Genomic DNA, 15948 nt, shown 5'->3' on the forward strand with positions numbered 1-15948 from the left:
ATATTCAATCGGTTTAGAGATTTTAGTACAACTAAGATGTCATTTTTGTTTTTTAAGGTCTAATTAAATTTATCTCTTTTCTGGTATGGTTATTCGATTCTCCAATAATATAAGTTTCAATTTTCAAGTTTTGAAAAACAAACAAACATAGCTTTTAGTTTTTTTATACTTCTTCAACGTATGAATCAAATATGCATATGGAACATCAAAATCAAATATGATAACTCCATATAACATATTCTTAAGAATCTTCAATGACTTTAACCTCACCAGAATCAGCACCTGGTGATTTTTAACTCTTTTCACTTTTGTTTTTTAATGACTCTTCTAAAAAGATGTTCGTAATACAAAAAAATTAGCTTCCAAAACTTATAAAAGCTATATAGATCTTACTTTAAAAAATTAACAAATGCATTGAGCTCTTAATCACTTTCTAATGAATTCTTTTGTTCTACATATATCATGAATCATGACAAATAACATTCAATACCTACATACAACTTAACAAAATTACATTTTTTAATAAAAAAAGCCCGCGATTTGGTTCGGGTTTCGCCCTAGTACTAACTAGAGAAGAAAGAGATTTTCGAAGAAAAAATATGGAACATGTGAAAAGTTTAGAAGGTATGACACATATTGCTTAAACAAAATCATAAGAGGATGGAAAGAGACACTGTAAGAAAAAATGAAACAAATAAAACGAGTGCTTGCAAAAAGATAGGGAGAGTGATAGCTCTTTGTAAAAAAATTGTGAAGACAGAAATTCATATACATATTGAAAAGAATGTGAGAAAATATGAGTTGTTAAAGTAAAGTATAGATAAGCTTATGAATATACTTCTATATAATATCTTATTTTTAGACGAGCTATACTAACTAATGCAGCGAAGATAAACAAAAAAGAATAGTAAATTTACGGATTTCAAAATGAGAAAGTCGTCGAAGTTATTTTCCATAAAACAATTTATTTCATACATAAAAAGACGTCGTGATCCTAAATATCTAAAGCTAAAGAGAGAGTCATGAGCCAAAAAAATGTTCTTTTGATAAATGTTGTAAACCTAAAAGTTGTATTAAAGTTATTTTTAGTTTTGTATTTAAATTGTAACTATTGTCATGGTAATTTTAAAATTCAAAGAGTTTATAATATTAACAACAAGTAGACATATAAAAACATATCTTTTAAAAAATTTCTATAATAATTTTATTCACACAAAAAAATATTAAAAAGTTTTACAAATAGACCCATGCGTAGCGTGGATTCATAACCTAGGATTTAGAACGACTAATCGGGAGTTGCCACATAAATAATTAACATATTTAGTATCTAATTAATTAACATTTTTGAAAACAACCAATCGGGAGCTGCCACATCAATAATTAACATATTTAGCATCTAATTAATTAACATTTTTGAAAATAGCAATTACTTTATATTTTAAAATGTAAAAACAAAGGAACTAACAAATATTAAATTTAAACTTATAAAATAGGAAGCTATATAATTATAATTATGTAATAATAAACTCAAACCCTTATAGGATTTTATACAACTAATCCAACATTTTTTTAATATAACTTAAAGAAACGTAACAAGGACGTGGTTTGATGGTGGTGTTTTTAACTGTATCAATTTGAATCAAGTTCTCGAAGATATGCTCGTGGCAACTACCATGAGAATTCCACTTTTTCGGTCATGTGACAACCACACAAATTTCCGAGTTTCACGAGTTCAAAATCGGTGTTTCAACTCGTAACTTAGCCTTGAACGCATAAAAGCGAACTGAATGAATTAGAGTTGTAATGTTGTATTTATTTTTGTAGATTGTTTTAATCCGCTTCTTGCTAATCTCTGTATTTCTGTCAAAAATCAAAAATAATATAAAATCTAATTGTCTACCAAAAAAAAAATCATTCATAGTCCATGAGTAGAATCAAAACAAGATAGATTCAAACTTTATCAAGATAGATAAATAAGCTAAGAAATGAAATAGTTCCTCAAAACTAAATTTAGTGTCACCAAGAGGCAAGATCAAACTTTTCAAATAAGGGAAAGAAGAGAATTGCAACGTGATTAATTGATGAGGTCATAGTAAAAGTCAAAAATCTGTGTGACTCAAAACGGGTAAAAACAATAATTGGGATGTAGTTGATAACTCTAAAAAAAAAGGGACAAAAATGAGATTTGCATAAAGTAGAGATACAAAATTGAGAAGAAAAAAAAATCCTCTTCACTAAAAAAAAAAAAACTTCCGTTATCGATCTCTATCTCTCTCTTCCCCCACAAGGGTGGCGATTCGAGGAGTTTCCATGGTGGAACAGAAACCCTAGAGCCTTTATGCTGCCACTAATTATCACTCTTCACTATTGAATTGGGGATGGACTCAGAGAAAATCCTCAATCCAAGACTTGTTTCGATTAATAGCACCAGCCGCAAAGGTATGTCCGTTGAGTTGCCGCAGAAACCGCCGCCACCGCCGTCGTTGTTAGACCGGTTTAAAGCTTTGCTTAATCAGCGTGAAGATGAGTTCGGTGGTGGTGAAGAGGTTTTGCCTCCGAGTATGGATGAGATTGTTCAGCTTTATGAGGTTGTTTTGGGTGAGCTTACTTTCAATTCTAAGCCTATTATCACTGATCTCACTATTATCGCTGGTGAACAACGGGAACATGGTGAAGGAATCGCTAATGCTATTTGCACTCGAATCCTTGAGGTTTGCTTTCTTCTTATTTGTTTCCACTTTCTAGCCTTATTGTATAGTATGTAAGTGTAGAAGTGGGAAAAAAATTAGGTTTTTGATTGTCAGAGATTAGTGTTTGGTTTGTGGTTTAGTGAAATGGCTGCTTCTGAGTTACCTGTGGGTGTATATATGCAGGCTCCTGTTGAGCAAAAGTTGCCATCTCTGTATCTTTTAGACAGCATTGTTAAGAACATTGGGCGGGATTATGGTCGCTATTTCTCATCCCGTCTACCCGAGGTGAGCAGTCTACAAGAAGATGTTTACTTAAATGATTTGAATAGGGCTGAAGCATACCCATGAGCTGTTTTGATCCTATTCTGCTTTAGGTCTTCTGCCTTGCATATAGGCAAGCACATCCGAGTTTACATCCGTCAATGCGTCACCTGTTTGGGACTTGGTCGAGTGTTTTTCCACCACCTGTACTACGCAAGATTGATATGCAATTGCAACTTTCATCTGCAGCAAACCAATCTTCCGTAGGGGCTTCTGAGCCTAGTCAACCAACGAGAGGTATACATGTTAATCCAAAATATCTTCGCAGGCTGGAGCCCTCAGCCGCCGAAAATGTAAGCCTTTCTCTTTGTCATTATGAACAGAGATGACATTCTTTTTTTAGGTGCATCTGCAACCTTGAAGCTATGGTGTGTTAATTTTATATAAGTGTACTAAGTAAAACGGGTATTAGATTAGTTTGGCCTCATAGTGGTCTTATCCATTGTATTTCTTTAAAGTTTTGTTAGTTAGACGAGATAGATGTTTACATTCTTCAAGTAATCAATCTTGACTGGAAGGGAGTTGTTGTTATGGCCTCTCTCAGTTATACATGATGAGTAGGTCACTGGGACTCTGGTACATTAGAAATGATCTTGTTAGCACATGTAGAGGGTTTTTTTTTGGTTATAGTACAGTAGATCACTGTTTATGCATCATGTGTCGTTTGGAACTGTTTTTATATGTTTTTTTTCAAAGAGTGACTATACCTGAGATGCATATTTCCTTAATTGCTCTTGCTTGACATGCAGAATTTGAGAGGAATTAATTCCAGTGCAAGAGTTTATGGCCAAAATTCACTCGGTGGGTATAATGATTTCGAAGATCAGTTAGAGAGCCCATCTTCACTGTCTAGTACACCAGATGGTTTTACCAGGAGGTCTAATGATGGAGCTAATCCTTCTAATCAAGCTTTTAACTATGGAATGGGTCGAGCTACTAGCAGAGATGATGAACATATGGAATGGCGAAGAAAGGAAAACTTAGGCCAAGGAAATGATCACGAAAGACCTAGAGCGTTGATAGATGCATATGGAGTTGACACCAGCAAACACGTAACGATCAATAAACCAATTCGCGATATGAATGGCATGCACAGTAAGATGGTTACACCATGGCAGAACACTGAGGAAGAAGAGTTTGATTGGGAAGATATGAGCCCTACCCTAGATCGTAGCAGAGCTGGTGAATTTTTGCGATCATCTGTACCAGCATTAGGAAGTGTAAGGGCAAGACCCAGAGTAGGAAACACAAGTGATTTTCATTTAGATTCTGACATTAAGAATGGTGTAAGTCATCAGCTACGAGAAAATTGGAGTTTGTCACAAAATTATCCACATACATCCAACCGTGTTGATACAAGAGCAGGAAAAGACTTGAAAGTATTGGCTTCATCTGTAGGGTTAGTTTCATCAAACAGTGAATTCGGGGCTCCTCCATTTGATAGCATTCAAGATGTTAACTCACGTTTTGGCCGGGCTCTTCCTGATGGGACATGGCCCCATTTGAGTGCTAGAGGACCCAACTCTCTCCCTGTACCTTCTGCTCATTTGCATCATTTGGCAAATCCCGGTAATGCGATGTCAAATCGCTTGCAAGGTAAGCCTTTATATAGGCCCGAAAACCAGGTCTCTCAGAGTCATCTTAATGATATGACTCAACAGAATCAGATGCTAGTTAATTATTTGCCATCCTCATCTGCTATGGCTCCAAGGCCAATGCAATCGTTGTTAACCCACGTAAGTCATGGGTACCCTCCACATGGGTCAACCATTAGACCATCTTTATCAATCCAAGGTGGGGAAGCCATGCATCCTCTTTCTTCAGGAGTTTTATCTCAGATAGGAGCCTCTAATCAACCACCAGGTGGCGCATTCTCTGGTCTGATTGGCTCTCTCATGGCTCAAGGTTTGATCTCATTGAACAATCAGCCTGCTGGTCAGGTAATTATTCAAATCATGTCCTTGAGAGTCGGTTTGTTCTTAGTTATTGCTTTATCTTGAATTGTTGGTTTATATATTCAGGGACCATTGGGGTTGGAGTTTGATGCAGACATGCTCAAGATACGTAATGAGTCTGCAATCAGTGCTTTATATGGGGATCTCCCGAGGCAATGCACAACCTGTGGTCTACGCTTCAAGTGCCAAGAAGAGCACAGTAAGCACATGGATTGGCATGTAACCAAGAACAGGATGTCCAAGAACCATAAGCAGAACCCTTCTCGGAAATGGTTTGTAAGTGCTAGCATGTGGCTCAGTGGTGCAGAAGCACTTGGAGCTGAAGCAGTACCAGGGTTCTTGCCCACGGAGCCAACAACAGAAAAGAAGGATGACGAAGATATGGCAGTTCCTGCAGATGAAGACCAAACTTCATGTGCATTATGTGGTGAGCCATTTGAAGACTTTTATAGTGATGAAACCGAGGAATGGATGTACAAAGGTGCGGTATACATGAATGCTCCTGAAGAATCAACAACAGATATGGACAAGTCTCAGTTAGGTCCTATAGTGCATGCAAAGTGCAGGCCAGAGTCCAATGGGGTAAGCCATTCCATGCATTTTCATTAGCTTCATTTGTGTCTAGTTGAATCCATTTTCATTTTCGCTGCTAGACATTTATCCAGTGACGACCTCTTGATTTCCCGATCATGGCTTTTTCAGGGTGATATGGAAGAGGGTAGTCAGAGGAAAAAGATGCGGAGTTAGATCCCTTAGACCGAATTTTAGGTCTTTTTCTTGACTACATTTAAGTTACATTCTTATTTCTTCATCATCTATATGCACTTAGTCACAGAATACCACCAATGAAGAGAAATGATGGAGAGAGTCTTCTTTCTCCTAAAACTGTACCATTGAAAAAAAGAGGTTTACACCCACATATATTATCATTCTTTATGCCTCTAAATTCCTGTTGTGCCTTAGGACATGGATATCGTGTAACTGTTCTGCATTCTCTGCTACACCTAACCTGGGGTGCTTGTAGTAGTAAAATCAGATGTCGCAACAGTAGTTTCCCCATGTAAATGGAATACAATGTCTCTGTTTCGGATTGTCTTTTTCTTTTTCATCTTTAGATATTGCAGGGAAAGCCCGAGAAGACTGATATTCGAATGTGAACAGATTTCTTATGATGAATGGATCTCATAGATGCTGTTGCTAAGAGAACCAGTTTCAGGTTTCTTCTTTAGAGCTTTCCCTGTCTGAGTTTTACCTTTCTATGTTAGGCTGTTAGCTAAAAATGTTAGTTAACATAACTCTCTTTAAGCGTATTTGTTCTCTTGACTTTGTCTATAATGAAACAAGTTTTACTTTTCTTCTATCTGAACCTTTTGCTTTTGAAATTTCCACTACTTGTATCTTCATACCTACATGATACAGAGCCGGATTTATGTCGAAGTAGATTGAACGATAGTTAAAGCTTTCGAACTTACTTGGCTTTTTGCTCGATCAAACTAGAGTTTTTTCATGACTGTTACATTTGAAATATGGAATTATAAAGATTTAAAGGTTATGATTTAGTTCTGGTAGTACCTTATAGGACTGCAGAGCAAACTCAGTTCAAATCTGGCTTTGTCTCAACCGTTAGTCTCTAAACAAGAGTATGTGATGATCAATAGATGTAATGGCTGGAGTAAAATTCATGTTTGTTATATACATTGTGAAAATAGTCTATTATAGTATGAATATAAGAAAACAGCTTGCAATATGCAATATGAACTAAGCTAGAACAAAAGATCAGGTTAAGAACACACATCATTGCCCTTTTATTTTGCCTTTGTTAGAAAATTGGACCGTTGGTTGAATGGGATAAGAGAGAGCTAACAGAAACTAGTAGTGTACTAATAACAAAGATTTTAACTCCATATCTGTCAAGTGCAACAAAAGGGCTTACAATACAAAACAACAAAGAAACTGACAACTTGGGTCGGAGAACGCAAAAAGGGGAAACCCAAAAGGTGTTCAAAAAACTGTCAACGAAACGCAAAATAGACAATTTAAAACCGTGGTTTCCAGCAGAAGTCAATACCCGAACCACTTTACCTTTTTTCATCAGCTTGAGATGAAATTAAACGCAAAAGGTGCGTTCTTGACTTCCTTTGGATTTCAAAAAACACAAAATGAGAAACCATAACCGCTCTTAATCCTTCCTTTTCTCTTATTCTTACTTCTTCTGCATAAGGAAAAAACACTTGTTACTTGCTCCACAAGAATCCCATTCGGTTAAGATCTTAGTTGTGGAATCATACCTGAAAAAAAACTACGCTCCTCCTCCAACATCACAAGAAACAGCAGCTTTAATCCTCTCCACCGTACATTTGATCAGACTATTAACCGTAGCCACCGAGCCAAGTGAGAGTTTAGCTGTAGGAACAGAGTCAACAAGAATCTGAAACGCAACGGTTAAAAGCGAACCACCACAACTCCCAGAAGAAGTAGTAGAAACCATTTCCTGATGCTGATTCCCATCTCCTCCTCCAACCGAACCATCCGGTAAAATAGCAAAACCAGACGGCAACAACGCCACGTAATCAGGATCTCCACCGCTTAGAACCACATTCATCGCCACTATATCCACTGGCGCGTAAATCACATACGATCCTGATGCATCTGTACAGCTCTCTTGTAGAATCAACATGTTGCTCTGGCTCGAGTTTCCACTCTGTTTACAACAACAACAAAGTTTCCTCAATCTGAAAACGATAAAACAAAGAGAAAATATCGATAGTTAATAATGTCAAGTCTTACATTGACTCGGAGCAAGGAGACACAGTTTCCAGGTTCATGACCATTGGCTATATGAGCCATTTCCTGAACCATACCTCCATTTGACAGAATATCCCACTGCATCAAAGTTCAAAACCTAAATTAACAAACCTAAATCTACAAATCGTGACTCGCAAGGTTCTAACCCTATTTTCTTTGTTTATTCAATTTGGTCTGAAGTAATAATTTTAAACTTTTGCATTACCTCTTTTCTTGAATTTTCGTCACGGAGGAAATCAAAAACACGTTTGGGAGCAACTGGGATCCAGAATGAAGTAGCTGCACTAAGAACAATACCCGGAGGTCTTCCTGGATCATCCATACTCTTGCGGGTCATGACCCGAACATCATCGGATCCTGTTGTCGACATTGTTGTCCAAGCGTGTGCAGTCGACGCGCCAACACCACTGCAGAAACTCATAACCATTCTCTCAGCTAGCTTCAACATACTCTTCCTTCCTTCAGGACTCGTTATCACTACATATATTAATTACCATAAATTATAAGGACCAAATTAGTAAAAATTAAAACTAACGTTTTCATTTAATTTAGCCCCAACATATTTGAATTGATCAGAATAGCCCCTACCGGAAAGATCACCAGGAATGTTGCTGGCCATGGAGCTAGCAAGCCGCTCGCATTGTCGTTCGAGTGTAGCCACCCAACGTTTCGCACCGAAAGCTAAACCGGACTGAACCAACGGTTTATACATGTTGTGAACTGATCTATCATCTACCTCCATATGCTCTATCCATGTAACCTTTGAACAGAGTAATCATCATCACACAATCAGTTTCATAAAATTTAAATTTCTACCATAAACTTTATAAATACTCAATTTAAACCCTATATACCTTAGAATAACCATTAGGCAATTCTTGAATCAGACAACCTGAAGGCCTTCTTCTAGTTCTTAAGATTGGAGTACTTGGTCTAAGGCTGTCCAAAGAGACATCAACCACAGCCCAAGAGCCGTCACTGTGTTGTTTGCAGTATCTCACAAAGTAGTTCTCACGCGTTGGGACTAGGGGTGATGGAACTTGAAACTCAGCTGTCATCTTCACATACCCAAAATAACATTCAGAAACCGATTATCATAGTATTCAATGTATAGGTTTCTTGAGAAGCAAGTAATTAAACACATGTACATACCACTTGTAAAGCACCGTTGTAGTTCCCAGCAACTCCAGTTGAAAGAACTTCAAGTGTCAAGGCTCTTGACACAATCCCAGAGAAAACACAAGACCATTGATTCTTGAACCCACATCAAAAGATTAAAACTTTAGTTAGTTTATTCAATCATTTTTAGCCCTTAAGTTACTTGAAGAACAAGTAATTACCACATCCATGAGAATCTCAACGAGATTGATGTGATTCATTATAACAACTGCAGATTGTCTTGACGCCTCTGATCTTAATCCTAATGGCTTTGGTCCAATTCCTCTCGGAAACGTTCTGAAATACTCTTCTTCGTTGAGAATCTCGACTGAATTATCGGTTGAAAGCCATAAAGGATCTCCAGTTTGAGCCATTCTCACGAGTTCCTCCATAGCTGCAACCGCTAGCTCCACGATTATAGGCTTATCAGTCTCAGAAGGAATCGAAACTGACCTCAAAATGTCCCCTGTTCCATACATTTCTCCTACAAAGCCTGTCTGGTTCCCAAAGTTTCCAACTTCAAGATCAAGCGAACGAGAAGGCGCGTGGATCGCTAGTGGAGCGAAAGACGATCCTAACGGCTTCCCAACGTATTTCGCAGCAATAGCAGAGATCCTATCAATCTGTAGAATGAAGAGGTAACAGATTTAGAGTTCAAGTTCATCAAACAAAAGTAATATAGACAGATGTATGTATATACCTCTTCGCGGAGCCGAGCATTTTCGATCCTGAGATGTTGTTCGTCAAAAGACATTTCTCCAATAGCAGCTGGACCGCCACAGTTAGGGCATGTAGCATTGCTTAGAGCTTCTTTGTATCTATTGTTCTCTGCTCTGAGCTTGTCATTGTCTGACTTTAGAATCTGGTTCTCATGCCTCTCACTTTGTGCCTATATATATTACACACAATGTATTGTACTGAGAAATCTTTGACTAATATGAAACTAGATTACTTAAAATATTGATATTGGCTTTAAGAAGAATATATATACTAGTTAATGGTTACAAACCTTCATCTGTGTGCGTTTGTTTTGGAACCAAAACTTAACTTGAAGAGGCTCTAAATTGAGATCACGGCTCAACTCTTTTCGTTGCTTATCATCTGGATGAGGACATTCCTTAAAGAATCTGTAAAACTCCAAAAAACTCAAAATATAAGAGAATGTTTTCAATCTGTTGTGACATATATATGAGCTATGAGTTTTCAGTGTGTTTTTCTTACGATTCGAGCTCTTGAATTTGGCGTTGCGTGTGGCGATGGTAACGCTTCTTTTTGTTGGGACGTTGGCTAGGATCTTGAAGCTCTTCACCAGAAGGATTCTCAGTAGTGACTTCGGTACCTGACTTGGTCTCAAAGTCATCTTCTCGGCTACCGGTGATTCCCAAGTCGTTATCAGAGGTACTCTTTGGGGTCATATCGAACATATGATGGCTCTCAAACATGTTTGGATGGTACATTGTTATGGATGATTGACTATGATCACTCAGTTAGATATTAATAACGAAATGGATTTTTGGAGTTGTCAACTTTGGTTTCCTTCAAGGCACTGATCAATATATTTTCGTGATTTGATTTTCTTCTCCAAGTATATCTTCCACTGCCCAAAATCAAAATCACAATCGAATTAGTAAAAGATTATATATGAAACGCTCATATATGTATACAGAATGAAGAAGAAGAAAATCATTATGGAAATGGAAGAAAATAATTATATTAAGGGAAAGTTATTTCTAGCTGTTATGAAACTATATATTAAATTAATAATTTTATCATTTTCACAAGTACTAAACCATTAATTGTTAGGTTTTTGTTTACTCTCCATTTTTTCGGTTGGATATGTATATATTTTTGCATACAATTTATAGATAAATTCATCTAATCATAATTATGTAACTATTAATTAAAACTCTTAATTACGTATGAAAACTATCTAAGATGTTATAGTATAGAAATTTCAGATATAAATAACATAAAATATTTATATAATGTATACATCCCTAAAAAATTATAATGAAACTAAAGATTAACGATAATATTTGTTAAAAATGAGGCACATATACATACAAATTATGTATACGTACATATGTATAAATATATATATTACAAACGTAATATTTACATATATAACTTTTACTTTATAACATAACATATAAACTCTATAATCAATATGATAATGACCTAATATATTAATTTTACAAATAATGAGATGGAAATATGAGGAGAGATTTGAATATAGACCCAAAATGATATTTTTACTTCAAAGTTTTTTTTTTTGGAAAGCGATTTTCTTTACGAAAACGGATAAATTGTTTTAGATTTATAATGACGGCCTTACAAAAACAACAAATGAGATAAGAAACAAACAAAAATGAGATTTGGGTAGTTTTTATTCACACTTAAGATGGATCCATCCATATGCACAGTAACATATATGAGAGTATATCTATCTCCAAGTATGTGTACATATAAACAAACAAACAAAAAGAAAAATCAATCTTGAAAGTCACAAGACTTCTCAAAGCATCAGATCTATCGGACAGATCTAGTGTAGGAAGAAGCGAGAGAGAGAGAGTTATGATCTTTAAGAAACCCTAGTTTGGTGTATGGTCAGAAATGATACAGTAAGAAGAACACTTAAATAATATAAATACTTACTCAATTCGATCTGAAACTCAAGAAAGTTTTGAAACCCTAAAGATAGATCTCTTTGTAGTTATTTTTTCTTTTTTTCCCTTTTGTTGGTTGAAGTTTTGGATTCGAGTTTAATGATCTTTTCTCTCTCTTTTGTCGACTCAAAAGCTAGTAAGAGAAGAGAGAGAGAGAACCAGATTCACAAGCTTCTGATCTCTCAATTGAATTTATTAAAGAATTAAATTGACCTTGGTCTTTGTGCACTAAAGACGAACCGTTTCCAGTAACAAAACTAATGAAAAAGGCTAAGTTTAATTAGTTTAATACAGGATATATAGGGTTGATTAATTAAAAGCGATTAAAAATAGTATATAGTATATAGGGTTAATTAAAGCGTTGACAATAAGTCAATGGTCTTTTTTTTGTGACACAACCACCAAGTAGATTTCGTCAAACCCCTTTTGAAACTGCTAACTCCAAGAAAGTTTTTGGTAACGCTTTATTTATCTTAGATCATAAGTCTCCGCAAAAAGACACAAAAAACATTAAATTAAATTAAACTAAAATAATCTAGAAAAAAAAACAAATCATAGGCATCGAGATCTTGAGAACCAAAAAACACCATAAACAAAAAAATAGAAGATCTAAGAGTCTCAACAACATGCAATATGGATCCGATCTATAAACATAACCTAAGATACATACACACAAATGCATATGCATACATATATGTGTAGAGAGAGAAAGATCTTTTTTGATAATAGAGATCTTACTTTTGGAGACACAGTGAAACCCTAATTCACAATGATCTTTGGTTTATGCCCATTTTTGCCTTTGAAGAACAGAAGATCTGAGACAATGATAAAGAGAAGTAAAAGGGTTGGTTGCTCCGGAAAAACCGACCGGTTACCCGAGAACCGGTGTTATTTTGGGATAATCTCAAACCGGGGAAGAGCTAGCTAGGTATTAAGAACAATGGAAGTTTGTTGTTGAAGAAGAAGAAGGAGAAGAGGACAAGAGAGGAAGGAAAAGAACAGGTGGAGTTGCAATAAGAAATTTAAAAGGAGTTATTGATGAGCGCATAGAGAGGGTGCAATGCATTTATGATGATCTAAAGCTCCATTAATGCTATAGTGAGAGAAACTTACTCATTTCTTTGTATATTTATCTCTATAGAGTGATAGAAAGAGTTTCGGTTTATATAAGTCAAAACCAAAATCACTGTTTTTCTTTTACCTCTATAGGTTAAATAAAAAACGTTTAAGCTTGTAAAGAATAATCAAAAAAATTTACATGCAAGTGTTTCGTTGGCTACTTGGCTTCCACATATACTAATGTGTATAAGAATTCATATTACAACCATTTCGTACCTCATCTATGTCAACAACAACGCATTAGTTAGGTTAACAAAGATTTAGTTACTTGTCATATTGCGTAGTTCTCAAAATTTAGACCTAAGTGCTAGTGTACTACAACATGTATATATTCGTGCGTGTGCGTGTGTGTGTGTGTCTAAATTATGCATGAATACATAAATGATTTTTATTGTTCAAATGCTAATTAAGCGTTTGATATTATTGTTTTTGTATTAATGATAGTAGATTTACTCATATGCGAGAACTATATCCAATATAGAAGCATGGACGACGACATATCAATAAGAGAGAGTTTCTTCTATTAATTTTCTTAGTTATTAGCTAGCTAGGTCTTCCAACTAAGTATTTATAACCTTTTTTCTAATAATCATCAATTTTAATGGCCCTCGACTTGATTTCGAGAGAATATCTAATATCTTCATCATTTTCTAATACGTATTTATTACAGAAAATGACTTTTTTTTAATATGATTTTAAATTATAGTCAAAAGAAAAAGTTACTGGATATTACATATGAATGTAAAAACTTTTCAGAATATATACAAGAAATTAAGAATTCTAGTCATAATCTCTTCTTGTTGCAAACCAAAGTACTATGTCATCTTCGTACTTCGATGTGCCTCCACTCTTGAGCGTGCTAAGCCGGTTTTTAATGTTTTTATCGAACGTCTTGACAAGCGTTGCAGTTGGTAAAGGTTGTTTCCCTTGCCTCCTCCTATTATTGCAGAAAATAGCTTTTAATATACTAAATAGATCGAGTTTAAATTAAAGAAAAATATACATGTCAGAAACTATTGATCTACAGTTTTTTAAAAAGAGGAAATATATGCCACATAACAAGATGAATGTATAATTTGACATTCTACTCAAGTCAGAGCTAAATTGTACCTGTTACTAGTCATAGCCGCATAAATATTGATCTCGTGATATGCAAATGGAAAAATTCTGATGAGATCAATTTTGTTAACGATCAGTTGATCTAGAAAAATATAGGTGAGATGGATTTAGTTGGCTAGATTATGTAATATATGATACAAATATCTTGCGTCTTGTTTTTTTTTTTATCAAATGCACTTTTTAAGTTATGGATATGCATGTTTCCACATTTTCAAATGTTTTGCTTTTTGCATATGCTGTATAATAACAAACATAATACCGCCGTACAGCATCTAAGTCGTGGAGGATACAAATTGCATCGGCACGACGGCACAAAAGCATTTTATTTGGCTAGTATATATGGTTGTTAAGCAGGAAACTCAAGACTAATGAAACGAGGAATACAATATGATCCTATTTGTATTATGTGTGTTGAGAAGGAAGAGACAGTAAAACTTTATGTCTTGCAAAGTTGGACTATATGATCATGATCAATATCACTCCACAAGGTTTCTTTCCAATGACATCAATTAATTCAACTTTGGTTTCTTTTTGGAATCAACATTAAAATGATGATTCAGATCGATGAATATAGTTTTCATGAGTTTGGAGTTTTTTTTTTTTTTTTGATAATTTGCAAGGATCATGAGCCAAATTAGGGGTGTGCATAATATCTAAACCCGAACATAGCGCCCGGAAACGCATACCCAAACGTACCCACAATTTAAATACATAGTAATTATATAATAATATATATTTCTAATAACATAAGTGTTCAAATATTCAGATTATCAGATATTTTAATATTTTTTGGATATTTAATTAATCTATTTTTTGAGTAAATTTGGATAGAAATATTCAAAGCTTTTAGACAATTTGCATATTTTGGAATAGTTTGAATAAATTTAGTTATAAAATTTTTGATTTTGGAAATCTACAGTAATGCGAATCTAAATCTGAAATATAAAAATACCCGAATATATACAATATTTTTAAATTTAAAAATCCAAAATATCTGATTCGAACCCTAACCCAAACTCCCACCTCTGCCAAACATTGAATTTTTTTTTTTTCTTCTGGCCATCTATTATCATATGTCATATGTTCTAGACTAACTATGATATAGTTTATTTATACGAAAATTTTGTTCCATTATTAAACAAACAAAAAAAACTGATGGGATACGTCAAATTCAAACGGCAGACATTGTGAGTATGTGAGATAAACGACAGTAGTTCAACATGAGTTTTAGATGAAAACGTCAGAATATGCAAATTTAGAGCGGTAACTTAACGAATGTGCCAAAGGTAATTAAGTAAATTAAAGAAGATGAAACGCTTGGAGCAATGCGGCAACGTCACCTTCAAATAATTTAGCTAGTGGGAAAGAGTGCTACTGTTACCTACCAACTAACTCATTTATTGACTCTATATATATATTTTTTTTTCTTATAAATTTTTCTTTTCTTATAATTATTTCCTTATTTCAAAATTTCAAATTCTCAGACATTGCGTAAAGTTACAGACAGATTTTGTTTTTCTCTTTCAATGAGAAAAATAACTTTCAGAAATATTATTAACTTATATTTCATTAAAAAAACACATTTGTAAAAAGTAAAAAACATAACTATGTAATTTTATGACAGTTGTTTTTTAATATGAAAAGGTAACCTATGTCTTCAAGTCTATAGTTCTCCTATGGTTTTTGTTATTAACAAATGAGTGGAACAATATAAACTATAAACTTCAAAGTCAATGTATAAAAGAGACTACAAATTAAAATGGGGGTAAAAAAAATGAAAAGCCATATAGTGAGTGATATATACACATGCATGGGACCGAGTCATTTAATTTATTTAGGAACATTTCAGTTTATGTTTTGATTTATTTGGCCCCACATTTTCCAAGTTGAATTTTTGAATTTGTTTTCATTTGAACTTGTATTTTGTTTAATGTAGATTGTTGATAGATTCCATGCACTTTTCTTCTCATTAATTTTCAAAGTGATTTTTGGAGAAAAAATGCTATATTTATAAGAGTTATTACTAGTAAACTATAGTTCAATTAACAAACCTTTTGGCAAATAACAGAGTTTTAAGATATGTGTAATAAGACTATTAAATAAAAGTTCAAAAAC

The 15948-nt window shown here is 34.5% G+C and overlaps 2 protein-coding genes across 3 annotated transcripts; one reads left to right on the forward strand and one right to left on the reverse strand.

Moving 5' to 3' along the window:
- The first annotated feature begins 2161 nt into the window (after positions 1-2161).
- PCFS4 (PCF11P-similar protein 4) lies at positions 2162-6321 on the forward strand. Its single transcript, NM_148232.3, has 6 exons — positions 2162-2711; positions 2874-2975; positions 3065-3304; positions 3761-4951; positions 5033-5548; positions 5669-6321. The coding sequence occupies exons 1-6, from the start codon at positions 2379-2381 to the stop codon at positions 5711-5713; spliced, it is 2427 nt and encodes an 808-aa protein (NP_680598.2). The 5' UTR covers positions 2162-2378; the 3' UTR covers positions 5714-6321.
- A 364-nt stretch (positions 6322-6685) lies between these two features.
- Positions 6686-12743, reverse strand: PDF2 (protodermal factor 2). 2 transcript variants are annotated; one of them, NM_116727.4, is made up of 12 exons: positions 12334-12743; positions 10151-10526; positions 9939-10056; positions 9630-9818; positions 9112-9552; positions 8924-9025; positions 8626-8829; positions 8360-8531; positions 7977-8248; positions 7754-7849; positions 7255-7667; positions 6686-7178 (listed from the first exon to the last, which is right to left on the reverse strand). In NM_116727.4, the coding sequence occupies exons 2-11, from the start codon at positions 10384-10386 to the stop codon at positions 7266-7268; spliced, it is 2232 nt and encodes a 743-aa protein (NP_567274.1). In that variant the 5' UTR covers positions 10387-10526; positions 12334-12743; the 3' UTR covers positions 6686-7178; positions 7255-7265. The 2 variants fall into 2 exon arrangements, with proteins under 2 accessions (NP_567274.1, NP_001329475.1); NM_001340517.1 differs by lacking the exon at positions 12334-12743 and adding an exon at positions 11585-11886.
- Between the last annotated feature and the right edge of the window lie 3205 nt (positions 12744-15948).

Source organism: Arabidopsis thaliana, chromosome 4, assembly GCF_000001735.4.
Source record: "Arabidopsis thaliana chromosome 4, partial sequence".
Classification (NCBI taxonomy): domain Eukaryota; kingdom Viridiplantae; phylum Streptophyta; class Magnoliopsida; order Brassicales; family Brassicaceae; genus Arabidopsis; species Arabidopsis thaliana.